At 50.0% G+C, this 17,404-nt stretch overlaps 1 protein-coding gene across 1 annotated transcript in view; it reads left to right on the plus strand.

Moving 5' to 3' along the window:
* CFAP58 (cilia and flagella associated protein 58) overlaps positions 1-17,404 on the plus strand; it is a 290,913-nt gene that overhangs the window by 18,273 nt on the left and 255,236 nt on the right. The window contains exon 2 of the mRNA XM_088479395.1: positions 9,721-10,002. Within this exon, the coding sequence (XP_088335521.1) occupies positions 9,721-10,002 (282 nt within the window). The remainder of the gene's footprint in view (positions 1-9,720; positions 10,003-17,404) is intronic.

A 17,404-nucleotide genomic window follows, 5' to 3' on the forward strand; every position in this document is an offset into this window, starting at 1 on the left:
TATGGTGGGATAGTGTGACATGGGGGGAGGACAGTATGATATGATATATTATGATATGGGGGAGGACAGTGTGATATGATGAGACAGTGTGACATGGGGGGAGGACAGTGTGATATGGTGGGATAGGGTGACATGGGGGGAGGACAGTGTGATATGGTGGGATAGTGTGACATGGGGGGAGGACAGTGTGTTATGGTGGGACAGTGTGACATTGGGGGAGGACAGTGTGATATGGTGGGATAGTGTGACATGGGGGGGAGGACAGTATGATATGGGGGGATAGTGTGACATGGGGGGAAGGACAGTATGATATGATGATATACTGTGATATGGGGAGGACAGTATGATATGGTGGGATAGTGTGACATGGGGGGGAGGACCGTATGATATGGGGGGATAGTGTGACATGGGGGGCAGGACAGTATGATATGATGATATAGTGTGATATGGGGGAGGACAGTATGATATGGTGGGACAGTGTGACATGGGGGAGGACAGTATGATTTGGTGGGATAGTGTGACATGGGGGGCAGAACAGTATGATATGGTGGTACAGTGTGACATGGGGGAGGACAGTGTGATATGGTGGGATAGTGTGACATGGGGGGAGGACAGTATGATATGATGATATATGGTATGATATGGGGGAGGACAGTGTGATATGGTGGGATAGTGTGACATGGGGGGAGCACAGTGTGATATGGTGGGACAGTGTGACATGGGGGTGGAGGACAGTATGATATGGGGGGATAGTGTGACATGGGGGGAGGACAGTATGATATGATGGGATAGTGTGACACGGGGGGGAGGACAGTATGATCTGGTGGGATAGTGTGATATGCGGGGAGGACAATATGATATGGTGGGATAGTGTGACATGGGGGAGGGCAGTGTGATATGATGGGATAGTGTGAAATGGGGGGAGGACAGTATGATATGGTGGGACAGTGACATGGGGGGACAGTATGATATGGGGGGACAGAGTCACTTGGGTGAGGACAGTATGATATAGTGGGATAGTGTGACATGGGGGGGAGGACAGTATGATATGGTGGGGCAGCGAGATATTGTGGGGAGGACAGTATGATATGGTGGGATAGTGTGAGTTGGGGGCGATGACAGTATGATATGATGGGATAGTGTGACATGGGGGGAGGACAGTATGATATGTTGGGATAGTGTGATATGGGGGGAGGACAGTATGATATGTTGGGATAGTGTGACATGGGGGGGAGGACAGTATGATATGTTGGGACAATGTGACATGGGGGGAGGACAGTATGATATGGTGGGATAGTGTGTCATGGGGGGAGGACAGTATGATATGATGGGATAGTGTGACATGAGGGGAGGACAGTATGATAGGGTGGGATAGTGTGACATGGGGGGAGGACAGTATGATAGGGTGGGATAGTGTGACATGGGGGGAGGACAGTATGATATTGTGGTATAGTGTGACATAGGCGGGAGGACAGTATTGTATGGTGGGATAGTGTGCCATGGGGGGGAGGACAGTATGATATTGGGGGACAGTGTGACATGGGGAGAAGACAGTATTATATGGTGGGATTGTGTGACATGGGGAGGACAGTATGATATGGTGGGATAGTGTGCCATGGGGGGGAGGACAGTGTGATATGGTGGGATAGTGTGATATGGGGGGTGAGGACAGTATGATATGGTGGGATAGTGTGACATGGGGGGGAGGACAGTATGATATGGCGGGATAGTGTGACATGGGGGGGAGGACAGTATGATATGGGGGGAAGGACAATATGATATGGGGGGACAGTGTAATATGTGGGTACAGTGTGATATGGGGGAAGGACAGTTTGATATTGGGGGGCAGTGTAATATAGAGGAGGACAGTGTCACATGGGTAGTGTGATTTGGGGGGCGGTATGTTATAGGGGGTCAGTGTGATATATGGGAAAGAATAGTATGATATGGTGGGGACAGTATTATATGGGAGAGGACCGTATAATATACTGTATGGGGAAGGGAAGCGATATGGGGAACGACAACAGTGTAATATGAAGGAGGACAGAGTCACATGGTTGGATAGTGTTATATGGGGGACAGTGTAATGTGGGGTACAGTGTGATATATTGGTAAGGACAGTATGATATGGGGGGGCAGTGTGATATAGAGGAGGACAGTGTCACATGGGGGGGTAGTGTGATGTGGGGTACAGTGTAATATATGGGTAAGGAGAGTATGACATGGGGGCAGTGTGATATAGAGGAGGACAGTGTGATATGGAGGGCAGTGTAATGTGGGGTACAGTGTGATGTATGGATAAGGACAGTATGATAAGGGGGCCAGTGTGATATGGAGGAGGACAGCGTCACATGGTATGATATGGGGGGCAGTGTAATGTGGGGTACAGTGTGATATATGGCTAAGGATAGTATGATATGGGGGGGCAGTGTGATATAGAGGAGGACATTGTCATATTGGGGGCAGTGTAATGTGGGGTGCAGTGTGATATATGGGTAAGGACAGTATGATATGGGGGGCATTGTGATATAGAGGAGGACAGTGTCACATGGGGGGCAGTGTAGAGTGAGGTACAGTGTGATATATTGGTAAGGACTGTAATATATGGGGGGGGCAGTGTGATATAGAGGAGGACAGCGTCACATGGTGGGATAGTGTGATATTGGGGGCAGTGTAATGTGGGGTACAGTGTGATATATGGGGGGCAGTGTGATATAGAGGAGGACAGTGTCACATGGGAGTAGTGTGATTTGGGGGGCGGTATGTTATAGGGGAGGCAGTGTAATATATGGGTAAAGTGTGATATATGGGAAAAGACAGTATGATATGGAGGGGCAGTGTAATATGGGGTGAAGGACTGTATGATATACTGTATGGGGAAGGGCAGCGATATGGGGGACGACGACAGTGTAATGTGGGGTACAGTGTGAGAAATGGGGAATTCAGTATGATATGGAAGGATTGTGTCATATGGGGGACAGTGTCATATATGGGGAGGACAATGTGTGATATGGGGGATAGTGTAATATTGGGGAGGACTGTGTCTCATGGGGGGATAGTGTGATATGGGAGCAATATGTTAAGGGGCATTGTAATGTAATGGCACAGTGTGATATAGGGGTACAGTGTCATATGGGTGGGTCAGTATCTGATAAGAGAGCAGTGTAATATGGGGCACAGTGTTATATAAGAGACAATATGTTATACAGTCAGGTGCATAAATATTGGGACATTGACAGAATTTTCATATTTTGGCCTCTATTCACCACCACAATGGTTTTGAAATGAAACAAACAAGATGTGATTTACCTGCAGACTTTCAAATTTAATTTTGAGGGTAATTACATCAAAATCAGCTGAACGGTGTAGGAATTACAACGGTTTCTATATGTGTCTCCCACTTTTTACCTGTCCCACATCATATACACCTCCACATACCTGTCCCACATCATTTACACCTCCACATCCCTGTCCAACATAATGTACACCTCCACATACCTGTCCAACATAATTTACACCTCCACATACCTCTCCCACATCATTTACACCTCCACATACCTGTCCCACATCATTACATCTCCACATACCTGTCCCACATCATTACATCTCCACATACCTGTCCCACATCACTTACACCTTTACATACCTGTCCCACATCATTTACACCACCACATACCTGTCCCACATCATTTACACCTCCTCATACCTGTCCCCCATCATTTACACCTCCACATACCTGTCCCCCATCATTTACACCTCCACATACCTGTCCCACATTATTTACACCTCCACATACCTGTCCCACATTATTTACACCTCCACATACCTGTCCCACATCATTTACACCTCCACATACCTGTCCCACATCATTTACACCTCCACATACCTGTGCCTAAATCTAACCCCCCCCCCCCCCCCTCCCCGCACCCTAAACCTAACTCTCCCGGGGTGGTGCATTAACCTAACCCCCTCCCCACACTCTAAACCTCCTGGGGTGGTGCCTAAGTCCTTCCGGGGGTCCATAAGCCAACATATCCGGTGGTTGGGCATTGGATCATGTAATGTGTACCGGCCGCCCAATATGTCAGCCCGTCGGTGGTGCGGTCGTCTGTCACATCGCTGGGTACTCGTATCTTTAAGTGTGTTCCCATCCTAAAGAAAGGAAAAGGAATCGGTACACCATAGGTGCACTCAATCCCTATTATTTCAAGATCAATCTTTATTAGATATACTTCAAAACAGGGATATCAGAAATGATCCTAGAAACGTAATGCTAGTTATTGCTATTTTTTTTTCCATTCATTTTCTACCACGTTATGTTTTTATTACTGTATTTCTTATTTTTTATACCTTGCTTGAATCAGCCCTATTATATGGTATATATCTGCAATTAAATACTGTATGTAAAGATTGCACAATAACTAGCATTACATTGGTAGGATAATTCCTGATACCACGGCTGTTTTTAAGTATATCTAATTAAGATTGGTTTTAAAATAATTGTATACTTCCCAACTCTCCCTGATTGTCAGAGAGACTCCCTGAAATAGCAGCAATCTCCCTGTTTCCCTGAAGAGTCCAGCAATCTCCCTCATTGCACCTTACCCCCATTATAATACTGTTATATAAAAAAATCGGGATATATACATTCAAATGGGATCATTAGTATAATTTCCCTGCATTTGGGTAAGGCACAATGATCCCTATGGCTACATTGTATGGTATCAGTATGTTCTCATTAACAATTAGATCTTACTGATTGCTTTGGGGCACATTTACATTTACATTTGGATGTAAGGCCATTTTCTGACACGCCTCTCAGATGTAGCAGTACACACACATCACATGTATGACGCGCCTCTCAGATGTAGCAGTATACACCCATCACATGTATGACGCGCCTCTCAGATGTAGCAGTACACACCCATCACATGTATGACACGCCTCTCAGATGTAGCAGTACACGCCCATCACATGTATGACACACCTCTCAGATGTAGCAGGACACACCCATCACATGTATGACACGCCTGTCAGATATAGCCAGACACGTCTATCACATGTATGACACGCCTCTCAGATGTAGCAGGACACGCCTATCACATGTATGACACGCCTCTCAGATGTAGCAGGACACACCTATCACATGTATGACACGCCTCTCAGATGTAGCAGGACACGCCTATCACATGTATGACACTCCTCTCAGATGTAGCAGGACACGCCCATCACATGTATGACACGCGTCTCAGATATAGCAGGACATGCCTATCACATGTATGACACGCCTCTCAGATGTAGCAGGACACGCCTATCACATGTATGACACGCCTCTCAGATGTTGCAGGACACGCCCATCACATGTATGACACGCCCCTCAGATGTAGCAGTACACGCCTATCACATGTATGACACGCCTCTCAGATGTAGCAGTAAACGCCTATCACATGTATGACACGCCTCTCAGATGTAGCAGTACAAGCCCACTTTACCGCCGCGCTCATAGGTGCTGCTGTCACATTCTCCCTGACATGCACAAAAGTAGGCAAGTGTGAATAAATGTGATGAAGGGACTGTGTGCTCCTATGTTATACTGGTTCCTTCTCTTTAGTTTTGTACATATATGAGAATCACTAGGTCGCACCTACAGTTTACATTAGGCTGTAGACAAACGTTCCCTTTTGTTAAGAACTGTCTGTAGATTCCTTTGACTAGAGTTATATTCACAACTATTGATCGTGGTGCGGGATACCCTATACTTGCCTACCCTTCCAGAACCAGCGGGAGCTTCCCAAAAATCAGGTGGCACTCCCGGGCCAGACAGAAAGGTGGGCAAGTCTCCCGGGTGCTGGGGTCACCCGGCCATGGCTGCCCCCACTTCCAAAGTGAAGAGGACAGCACAGGCGGCTGGTGAAGTTTAATTGAATTTGATCTACTCCACAATGTAGGCGATCTCGTCGGCACGTCCCCAGAGCCACCCTTTTTCCGCCCCTGCCACTCTAGTCCTGCCCACCTCTGCGAGCCCCGCCCACCACAGTGCTGACCTGGCTGTTTCCTCCCGACGAAGGCAGCCAAAAGGTCGGCAACTATGGGATAGCGCCTCTCTTTATGCACACACATTTCTACTGAAGTGCAGCGGCCTGTGCAGAGAGATTGGGCATGTACTGTACAGTGCACCAGTTACACTACATTGGTACCGTTGTTGCAGTGGAATTGGTATAAAGATGCAGAATAAGCGTACTGGGTGCTTTGCACGAGTTGCTCATTTTGAACCTTCATCTTTTGCCTTTTTCACCCAGATTAGGGACTGAGCCGCACACAGATGTACATGAGATTTCAGTGTACCATACTTGCCGACATGTCTGTGCACAGCGGGGGGCGTGGCGGGGCAATGATGCTGAATTGGGGGCGGGGCCAAGATGACGCGATTCAGCGCGAATTGCGTTACTGGCCCCCTATTAGTAACTGGGGTGGGGCAGGCGGCAGCCAGGAGGCTTGCCTGCCTTTCCGGGTGGTAAAGAGCAGCACCTGATATTTGGGAGGCTCCCGACCAAATCGGGAGGGTATACAAGCCTGCAGTGTACCCGTCTACTTTGATCTCATTAGTGATGCGATTAATTAGCATATCGCCCAAAGTCTGTGATACGCCAAACGGGCCTACTTGGTGTGTTTTCAGCAAAGATGTATGTACACACCCGTAGGTGCCCTGTGCCCAATATAAATAAAGCATACTTGGCTACTTTTTATGTCTCCCCTCTGGGACATACCGGAGGGCAGGTTTAAGTGGAAAGTGCAGGTTGGGGGGGAATTTGTGAGTCTCCCGGACATTCTGGGACAGTATGAAATAAACCTGTAAGCACACAGAAGTGCCACATGTAATAACAATATCGCCACAACTGTCATACAGTACACAGTGATTAAGGGGCCTATACATCATAACTAACATGGCCAGTTACACATGTGGAAACGCTGGTTTATGCATATTTAAGTTTCTGCTTATTTAAGGTAAAGGGCCATTCATCATCATCACTTCGAAAAAAAAAACTTCCTGTGGGAAGGAGTTTCGGGGATGCGAAGAAGGATTCGAGCGGATCCCTACGCTGCCTCCTCACTGCCTCCCCCTCAGGTCACAAATGCGCAGAAGCTGGCTGCGGGGATAGGTAAGTAACGCTGCTACTTCTGTAGCTGTGCTACTAATCGCAGGGATAGCTGCTCTTTTTGGAGCAGCTGTCCCTGCACCAGAGCAATAATGAATTGCTCCGGTGATAAGGCGAGGTGGATACTTCCCCTGTGGCGAGGTGGATATTTAGTCTTCCCCCGAGGCAAGGTAGATACTTGGTCTTCCCCCGAGGCGAGGTGGATACTTGGTCTTCCCCCGAGGCGAGGTGGATACTTAGGGCCTGATTCAGACCCACTCGCATGCGCATTGTGCTCGCAAGCAGGTCGATGGTGGCCCAGTACACATGCGCGGCATGCGCAACACGCGTGCGCGAGCCCCGTAGCGAGTGAGACTCGCTCACAGCAAAGCAGTTCGTCTGTCGATGTTGATCAACAGCTTGCCCCGTTTTGTAGGTGGGTAGGGGGGGTGGCTGAACAAACGTGCCCTTTGGGGGTGGCCATACTGACATCACTCGTGATCTCAGTAGTGGACTTCCGGCTCTGTTAGAGCTGGAAGTCCACTTGGCATTGCGAGTGCTGAGAACCTACCACAAGGGTCTCCTCACAATGCCGATGGTCGTGATAATCGCGACCATTGCCAGGCCGCATGCACAAGCTGTGGGTGGTCACCCACAGCTGTGTGAGCGGTCTGGAGGCCGGATTGAAAAAAAAATAGGAACGCCCTGATTCAGAGTGAGCGCACGCAAATAGCTTGAATCAGGCCCTTAGTCTTCCCCCGAGGCGAGTTGGATATTTACTCTCCCCCCGAGGCGAGGTAGATATTTACTCTCCCCCCGAGGCGAGGTAGATACTTGGTCTTCCCCCCGAGGTGAGGTAGATACTTAGTCTTCCTCCCGAGGTGAGGTAGATACTTAGTCTTCCCCCCGAGGCGAGGTAGATACTTAGTCTTCCCCCCGAGGCGAGGTGGATACTTAGTCTTCCCCTGCGGCGAGGTGCATACTTGGTCTTCCCCCCGAGGCAGGGTGGATATTTACTCTTCCCCCCGAGGCGAGGTGGATATTTACTCTTCCCCCCGAGGCGAGGTGGATATTTACTCTTCCCCCCCGAGGCGAGGTAGATATTTACTCTTCCCCCCCGAGGCGAGGTAGATACTTGGTCTTTCCCCCGAGGCGAGGTAGATACTTACTCTTCCCCCCGAGGCGAGGTAGATACTTACTCTTCCCCCCTGCGGCGAGGTAGATACTTAGTCTTCCCCCTGCGGCGAGGTGGATACTTAGTCTTCCCCTGCGGCGAGGTGGATACTTAGTCTTCCCCTGCGGCGAGGTGCATACTTGGTCTTCCCCCAAGGTGAAGTAGATACTTAGTCTTCCCCAGAGGCGAGGTGGATATTTAGTCTTCCCCTGTGGCGAGGTGGATACGGCCCCCGATGAATACTAGGGCAGGCCCCCAAGTGTAACGTATTTGTATAATAGGTGACCAGACTAGGTTCTGTTATATTGCGGTCATGATAGTGGAGGAGTGGGTAAGTTATGGGACAGTCAGTACATATAATAACTGGTCACATTTGTGTCAGTGAGTAAAATGACAATATACTGGTGGTACTGATCTATACACATAGAGCTCACCAAAGTCTGAGTATGGTTTATACCAAAATACTTCCAGTTCCTAAAGGCTGGTACACAGACGATGTCTAGTGTGTACCGATCTTGTACACGAAGCGACATCGGGGGCCATGCTAACGATGTCGCCCGCCAGACCTGCATGCAGCCTGTCATCACAGGAACAATGAAGTGCTATGGATATTTCTGTAGCCTACACTAGTCTTTTGCATCCAGCGTCTGTGGGGGGGTTGGGTTGGGGTGGGGGGGTGGGAGGGTAGTTATACTCTATAGGGGAAAGCCACAAAGAAATAATTGTATTCATTGAGTATTTATTACACTAGCAAAGACTCTGAAGATGTTCACACAAGTGTCCTGAGATTGTCCGGTGTCTTAGCCATGGGGCTGATTTCGTGATGGACGCCGTAGCACAGTCGCTGTGAAAATGATGCTAAACCCACACGAGGTGTCTCAATTAAAAAAAAAAGCCCTCTGCCGGGTTCTCTGATCTTCTGCTGCATCCAAAGACACAGCATCGGATCAACTGCGCGAGCATCGGTCAGGCTATTCTGCATGTCCGGTGTAATCACGCTGCTGGAGCCAGTAAAGTTGCGTCCAAGGACTGGGGCTGGCTTCAGGATGCCCGAGTCCTATATGTCCCCGTTTTCTGGATCGCTGCCTCCAAACGCCAGCAGCATGTCAATCACGCTGCAGCTTTTGGGACACTGTGCGCGCCATCGCATCCCCAGACCTGCACATGTGCATTGCAGCTACTTCCCATGCGCAGATCCACAACCATCGGCCAACTGCGTAATTAATCAAATAACTTTTACCTATGAATCAGCCCCTATGTACAATAGTAATATGATGATGATGATAATAATAATATGTATTTAGGGACAATCCTTACATCAGTGAATGACATTTGCTCTTACCAGTTGGCCACTAAATCTTCAGTATATCAGCCCCGACCAGTCACGTTCTTCCACTTTTGTTCTTGCAGGAAAAGGCGGAGAAGACGACGGCGGAAGAAAATCCGTTTGAGGTTCTGGAGAAAGATTTCCAGGAGGTGCTCAGCGAGCTGACAGGGGATAAGAGTCTGGAGAAGTTCCGGATAGAATACGAGAAGCTTCACGGGGTCCTGAAGAAATCCCATGAGAATGAAAAGCGTTTGATGGCCAAATGCCGGGAACTGAACGCCGAGATTGTGGCTAATTCAGCCAAGGTGGTGACAGCACTGAAGCTGTCTCAGGATGACCAGTCTACCATTGCATCACTAAAAAAGGTACTAAAGTATGTCCTGGTCCTAGCAGATCGCTTCCAATACCGGTCCTCCTATTATTATATAACTCTGGGCCTGATTCAGAGCCGGACGCTCTTTCAGAGCGCTCGCTCTGAATCAGTGCCCGCCTATGGTATTTTTAGAGCGGCCTCCTGGCCGCTCGCATAGCTGTGGGTGACCACCCACAGCTAGTGCGAGCGGCCAGGATGATGGTCAAGACCATCGCGACCATCGGACTTGCGACGAGACCCTTGTGGTAGGGTCTCGTTGCCGCAAGTCCCAGTGGACTTCTTGCTCTTACAGAGCAAGAAGTCCACCCACTGACAACACTTGTGATGTCAGTGGGGCCGGCCCTAGACGGTAGGCGTTCCCATGGGAACGCCTCCGTCTGGGCAGCCACGCCCACCATAGGGGGCGTGCTGTCACTCAGCATCGACAGCACGCCCCCTTTGTAGCGAGACCCGGAGCGACGGCTTGCCCGTCGCTATCCGGGTCTCGCGCATGCGCACGACAGAACCGCCTCCGCCGTGCGCATGCGCACTGGGCCAACATTGACCCGCTTGCGAGCGGGTCTAAATCAGGCCCTCTCCACTCAATGAGATCTACTACAGGGCCAAACGTATGTGGCCTCCCCTCTAATTAGTGTGTGTGGCCATTTCAGCCTCACCCATTGCTAACATGAAGTGAGGCATACAGTCAGTCCGAGACGGTTCCCACCAATGTGCTGCCCTAGGCAAGATTTAAGCTGGCACGCCTTAAACAACGTGGGGGTGGGCCACCGTGCCTGCTGACCGCTCCTCTGGAGCAAGGGCACCCTATGTATTCACCTATAGGGTCTATGCCCAGGGCCAGCTCTGTACATAGTCACACATTAGCAGCTGAATCAGACGCTGATATACGAGCAATAGGGACGGATTTCATATTAATGTGCAGCGTTTGGAAGGAGATATCCATCAAGCAGATATGGGTGCGATGTGTGGGTGCCCACCTACTTCTGGCCATGTAGCGTATGTACCAGCTGCCACTCATTACTGACATAATAGAACTGGCATAAGTGTATTTTACCAGCCTATTACTGTCACACGCAGGAATAAACGCTTCTTACATGGAGCCGCAATATCACGTTTCCATCTTTATGTGATTAGTGCGCAATGAAAGGATCAAGGTATGTAATGTACAAGAAGGGTTATCTTGCAGTATAGAGACATTACTTTTCTACTTCAGGGTCCATAGGGTTCCACGGGATACCTTGGGGTATAGGTGATGACGTCAGGCATCGGACACCACAGCGTTAATTTTCAGCCTCCCAGGATGCATCGGGGTCCCTCTCCTATACCACGCCGCCGAGCCAAGGCAAATCAGTTTTGTGGGTGTCCGACCGACCAGGAGTCGGATCACGTTCACAGAGGGGGGCTGTAATGGCCCCTGAAGTTTCTTCAAAGAGCAGCTGTGGCTGTACAAGATGAGCTGTACAACGTGGACAGCCAGTACTGATGTCCATGCTGTCGCTCCTACACCCCGCCGGTACCAGAACGCCGGTACTAATCCGGGGATGCTGGTAGGTATCTGGGGTCACAGCTAGTGGTGACCCCGAATTACCTGGATTGTGGCTGGATTCAAGGGGGCAGGTAAGCGGCGGGGTCCCGCGGCGTGCACCCGCCAGTAACACAGTCCTTTGGGTCCCCAGGCAAGGGGCTCCCTGTGGACCGGATGCGCATGGGACCAGGTACTGATCCTGCGCCTTCCACTAGACCACCAGGGACAGCAGACCGCGACAGCTGCGGTACAGCGCGGCGTCCCAGGGGTTAATAGCATGCCAGGGGAGAGCGCCTTCCCTGTCTAACAGCCGGCGCCTCCCCTGCTGCATAGTGCCATTCCACAGTGGTCTGAGCGGGCTGTGTCAGCGCTCCTCCCCCGGGCCTGCCTCCTCTCTGCTCCTCGGCGGCCATTTTCTCAATACATGTTCTGGGAATGACAAACGCTGCTGGAAGCTGATATAGGCATTGCGGCCCGGGTCCCCCTACATACCTCTCCTCCAGAGTAAGGTCATAGTATGCTGCACTGTTCCTACCAGGCTCTGTGTCTGTGTAGTTCATTACAGTGTTACTAGTGCAGGGAGTTATTTCTGCATTGTATGTGACTTAATGCTAGCGCTGTCTGCCTGTACTTTCATTCTGACTGTCAGCCATTTTACTATCCCTGTTCTTCTTCTGCTAAAGTCCTTGCGGTGCGGTGTTGCAGGGTCCTCATTGCCTCACAGTAAAATATATTGTCTGTGAGGGGAGTCACATAAGCTCTGTTACACTCATCATGTCTGAGAGTTAACGTGATTTTCCTCTCCAGCTAAAGTGTACCAGATGTACTGTACCAATAGCGGAGGGTGAGGGGCACACTGAAGGTGTATGTCGGGCATGTTGTATAATATCATGCCCGATTACTGTCACTGCGCCTGTGCAGGAACCGCCCTGGGCCTGTTTTGCTACGGCACTTACAAACCTGGTGGGCCAGTTGGCGACGCCCCCTGCGTTTCCCCAGGTGGGGTTATCGCAGCAGTCACCCATGTAGGGGTTCCCTAGACAGTTGATGGTACCCCAGTGTCTCCCACTGTCACCCCCCCAGGTCTCCCAGGAACCTGCGTGGGTAAATTCATTGTCCAAAGCACCTGACGGACATTTTACAGAGGGAGTCATCATTGCGGTCTGCAAAGCGGCCTTTAGTGTCTCAGATTGCTCATTATGAGGAGAATGACATGACATATGATGACGGAGAGATTTTTGACCTCTCAGACCAAGAGCTCTCCCGTACTAGGGAGGTGGAGTCTTAAGTAAAAAATGTATATATATGTATATGCCTTATACGGGCAGTCCGTGCGGCCTTGGTTATTACAGATGATGATCCCCCCGTGGCCAAATCTAAATATTACCTCTTTCTGGTCAGTTAGTGGATCATTTAGAGGAGGAGTGGAAAAATCCAGGTAAGCGGTACCAGCCTCAAAAACGTTTGGCTTTTGCATACCCCTTTGCGGATAATTATTTTTCTAAATGGGAAACCCCTCCACAGGTGGATTCTCATGTCAAACGCCTTGTGAGGAGTGCAACATTGCCCATGCCTTCCATGTCCTCCTTAAAGGATGTCACGGATCGCAAGGTGGAACTATACATGAAATCCATTTATTCCCTTGCAATGGCCGTGTGCTGGGTAGCCAGAGCCATGGAGCGTTGGGCTGATAGCTTGGAGATGTCTCTAGACCCTGACTCGTCACCTGAGCAGGTGGAGTTAGTGGGTAACCTCAGAGACTCAGCTACGTATATTAATGAGGCAGCCTTGGATATAGGGCTCCTCACTTCCAGAATTTTCTCAGCAGCAGTGGCTGCACGCCGCACCCTCAGGTTGCGTTCTTGGAAAACAGACGCAGATTTCAAAAAGGGTTTGGAATGCTTGCCCTTTAATGGGCAGGTCCTGTTTGGCCCTGATCTGGACAAAATTGTGGCCACTCTGGCAGCGGCTACGTCTGCGTGTCTGCCATCGGCGACAGTCCCATCAGGGTCTGGTACTTCGTCCTTTCGGCCCTATAGGGCCCATGGTAATTTCAAAGTGCTGTCCTTTCCGAGATAGGCAGGGGCCAAGAAACCTGCCAAGCCAAAGAAGCAGGCTTGGAGTACAAGACGTCCAACTCCTAAGTCAGACGATAAGCCCTCTGCCTGACAGGACGGGCCTCCCCTTGGGGGACCCCAAAGTGGGAGGCCGACTTCTTCAGTTCGCCCAGTGCTGGTATCTCACAACCACAGACACTTGGGTTAGAGAAGTGGTCTCTCAGGGGTACACCCTCTCCTTTCGACGGAGGCCTCCCAGTCGGTTTTTCACCACGGGCCTTCAGTCACATCAAGACAAGGCCCAGGAATTCCGAAAGGTGATCCACTCTATGCTCCAGGCTGGAGTAATAGTGCCGGTCCCGTTGTCCCAGAGAGGATTGGGGTATTACTCCAATCTCTTTCTGGTACAGAAACCCAATGGGTCTTACAGGACCATCCTCAACCTCAAATCTCTAAACAAATTTTTGAGGGTTCCTCGGTTCAGGATGGAGACTCTGCGCGCCATCATTTTGGCGATGGAGCCTGGGGATCTTATGGTGTCGCTGGATGTTCAGGATGCCTGCCTGCATATTCCTATTGTCTCAGCACACCAGCGTTTCCTTGGGTTTGCAGTAAAAGACCACCACTTCCAATTTCAGGCACTGCCCTTTGGTCTGGCCACAGTGCCTCGAGTGTTTACCAAAGTCATGGCAGTCAGGGCAACTCACCTACGGATGCAGGGGGTCCGCCTATTGCCTTATCTGGACGACCTTCTGCTGTTGGTAAGGTCTCCAGAGGTCCTTCAGCGCCATCTGCAACTGACAGTCTCTGTGTTGCAGGCTCACGGCTGGCTGATAAACTGGAAGAAATCATCTCTGGTACCATCACAGAGGATGCTCCATCTCGGAGCCCTGTTGGACTCCCCACATCAGAGGATCTTTGTGACGGAGGAAAAGATCTCTGCATTGCAGGCAAGAGTACGCAGTTGCCTACAGAGTCGCCGGGTGTCTATTCACTCGTCGATGAGGTTACTGGGATCCATGATGTCGATGTTCAACATGGTGGAGTTTGCCCAGTCTCACTCCAGACCTATGCAGAAGTTGATCCTCTCCAGATGGAATGGGTTGCCCCACCGGATAAAGATTCAGACAATGGTGCTGTCCCCGGAGGTAAGTCTGTCGTTAGCCTGGTGGCTGCAGACTACGCACCTGAACAGGAGCGCCCCTTTTTGATTGTGGACTGGGTCCTTCTGATGACGGATGCCAGACTCCGAGGTTGGGGAGCAGTCTTGGGCCCACACTTCTTCCAGGGTAGGTGGACGCCAGCAGAATCTGCACTTCCAATAAATATCTTGGATCTGAGGGCAGTATTCCGAGCTCTCCAACAGGCAAGACATGTCCTCCATGGAAAGCCCATGCAGGTACAGTCGGACAACGCCACCACGGTGCCTTACTTAAACCGCCAAGGAGGAACCCGCAGTCAGGCAGCTCTGACAGAGGTGTCCCACATTCTAGCATGGGCGGAAGGCAATCTCCTTGCCATCTCGGCAGTGTTCATACCAGGAGTCCTCAACTGGGAAGCAGACTTTCTCAGCCATCAAGACGTGCATCCAGGAGAGTGGTCTCTTCACCAGGAGGTATTTCAGCTACTGGTGAACAAGTGGGGCCTTCCAGAGATAGATCTCATGGCCTCCCGACACAACAACAAGCTGCCTGTGTATGGATCAAGAACAAGAGACGCAAAGGCGCTTCTCGTAGATGCCCTGTCGGTCAGGTGGACCTTCCAGTTTGTGTACCTCTTCCCTCTGTTTTCCCTTCTTCCTCGAGTGATTCGCAAATTCAAGCAAGAAGGCGGTACGCTCCTGCTGATAGCTCCAACGTGGCCCAGACAGCACTGGTACTCAGATCTCAGGAGCCTATCCATAGACGCTCCGATGCTGTTGCCTCTATGTCCGGACCTGTTGTCTCAAGGTCCTTGCCATCACCCGGACCTGAGTTGTCTGTCTTTGACTGCATGGCTTCTGAGACTGCCCTCTTGAGATGCAGGGGTTTTTCCAGCTCTGTAGTTAACACCATGCTTAGAGCTCGGAAACCATCTTCTGCAAGAATTTACCACAGGGTGTGGCATACTTTCTTTGAATGGTGTCGCCCTAGAGGCTATGATCCTCAGGTTTTTAGAATATCCAGGATTTTGGCTTTCCTACAGACGAGCTTAGATCACGGTATTCGCCTTGCTTCCCTGAAGGTGCAGGTCTCCGCCCTCTCAGTGTGGTTTCAGCGTAGGATTGCTACACTTCCTGATGTCCACACCTACATGAAAGGTGTACTTCGCATACAGCCTTCCTTTGTTGCACCTGTGGCTCCTTGGGACTTGGCTGTGGTCCTTAGGGCTCTCCAAGGACCGCCATTTGAACCACTTGGCTCAGTGGATTTAAAATGGCTTACAGCTAAGACTGTGTTTCTTCTGGCCATTGCTTCGGTCAGAAGAGTGTCAGATTTGGGGTCTCTCTCATGTCACCCCCCATTTCTAATTTTTCATAGGGACAGTGCAGTGGTCTCCCGTCCTGTCACACCTGTACTGCAGATGGGCTTTCATCTGGTCACCGTTTTTTCTGTCTCCTTCTGGTGGGAATGTGATTCTTGTGTGTTCCAGACTTTTTTCTCTCTCTTCCTTCTCCTCCTCCGGCCTATGGCTTGTTACGAAACTGAGATGCCTTGGCTCAGGGGCGGGGTATAGGAGAGGGACCCCGATGCATCCTGGGGGACTGAAAATGTTAACTGTGTGGTGTCCAATGCCTGAATTCATCAACTATATCCCAAGGTATCCTCTGGAACCCTATGGACTCTGTAGAAATAGAGATAACAAAGGTAAGTTCTTACCATATCTCATATTATTGTTCACCAGAGCGATCAGCTCTTAGCACCCTAGTCTGATCTGTGATTCGTCACTAAATCTATAGGCGCACAGCCCCCAGCTGCACCCGCATTTCTCAGCTGAGCCACAAAAGAGCGCCGTGACCACTATTGGCTATTACACACTGTACAGAATGCACCCATGTGACCGTAGCCTAAGGGATAAGGGCCATTTTATTAGAGAGGCCTTGATGCATCTTATATATAAGTGCTACTGGTTACAGTCACTAAAGTGCTATGGTGCATACACACGATCAGATTTTTCCTTCAGATATGAACGATAACGATTTAAAAATCGTTCAGTCGTTCATATCTGAAGGAAAATCGTTCATATCTGACATGCCTGAACGATGGACGATCAACGATGCGCGTTCCCGTTTGTCAGATAACGATATCTGACATCTGATGGGTTTGCAGTCAGACTTGGACGATTCCATTCATTTTAATGCAGTCAAAAATCGTTCAATCGTTCAAATCGTTCAAATCGTTCAAAACTTTGGTAAAATCGTTCAAATTGTTCAAATCGTTCAATCGTTCAGTCGTTCATCTGACAAATCTGACAAGTCTGACAAATCTGACCGTGTGTACGCTCCATTAGACGCACAGCACTGACGGTATTTTACAGCCCTCACTAAACTTAGTATCAGTGCCGTTACCAGCTTGCTATCTCCACGTGCGGCTGAAAGGGTGTGAGCCACTTACCACTCAGCATCATCCATAGATCTATACAATCGCCTACGGAGCTTGTGCAGGGAGAAGATCCATCCTCCAAACTGACTTGCGTTTGACCATCAGTCCCTGCTGGGGTGTGTTACCATCACAGGAAGAGAACATCCCTCTCCTGTACACAAGTAACAGGGTACAGATGGGGGGGAGAGCTCCGCCATGGTGATGAGTGGTGATGGCTATTATAGTAAAATT

The sequence above is a fragment of the Taudactylus pleione genome, unplaced genomic scaffold (assembly GCF_031769625.1).
Source record: "Taudactylus pleione unplaced genomic scaffold, aTauple2 ptg000231l, whole genome shotgun sequence".
Lineage (NCBI taxonomy): Eukaryota > Metazoa > Chordata > Amphibia > Anura > Myobatrachidae > Taudactylus > Taudactylus pleione.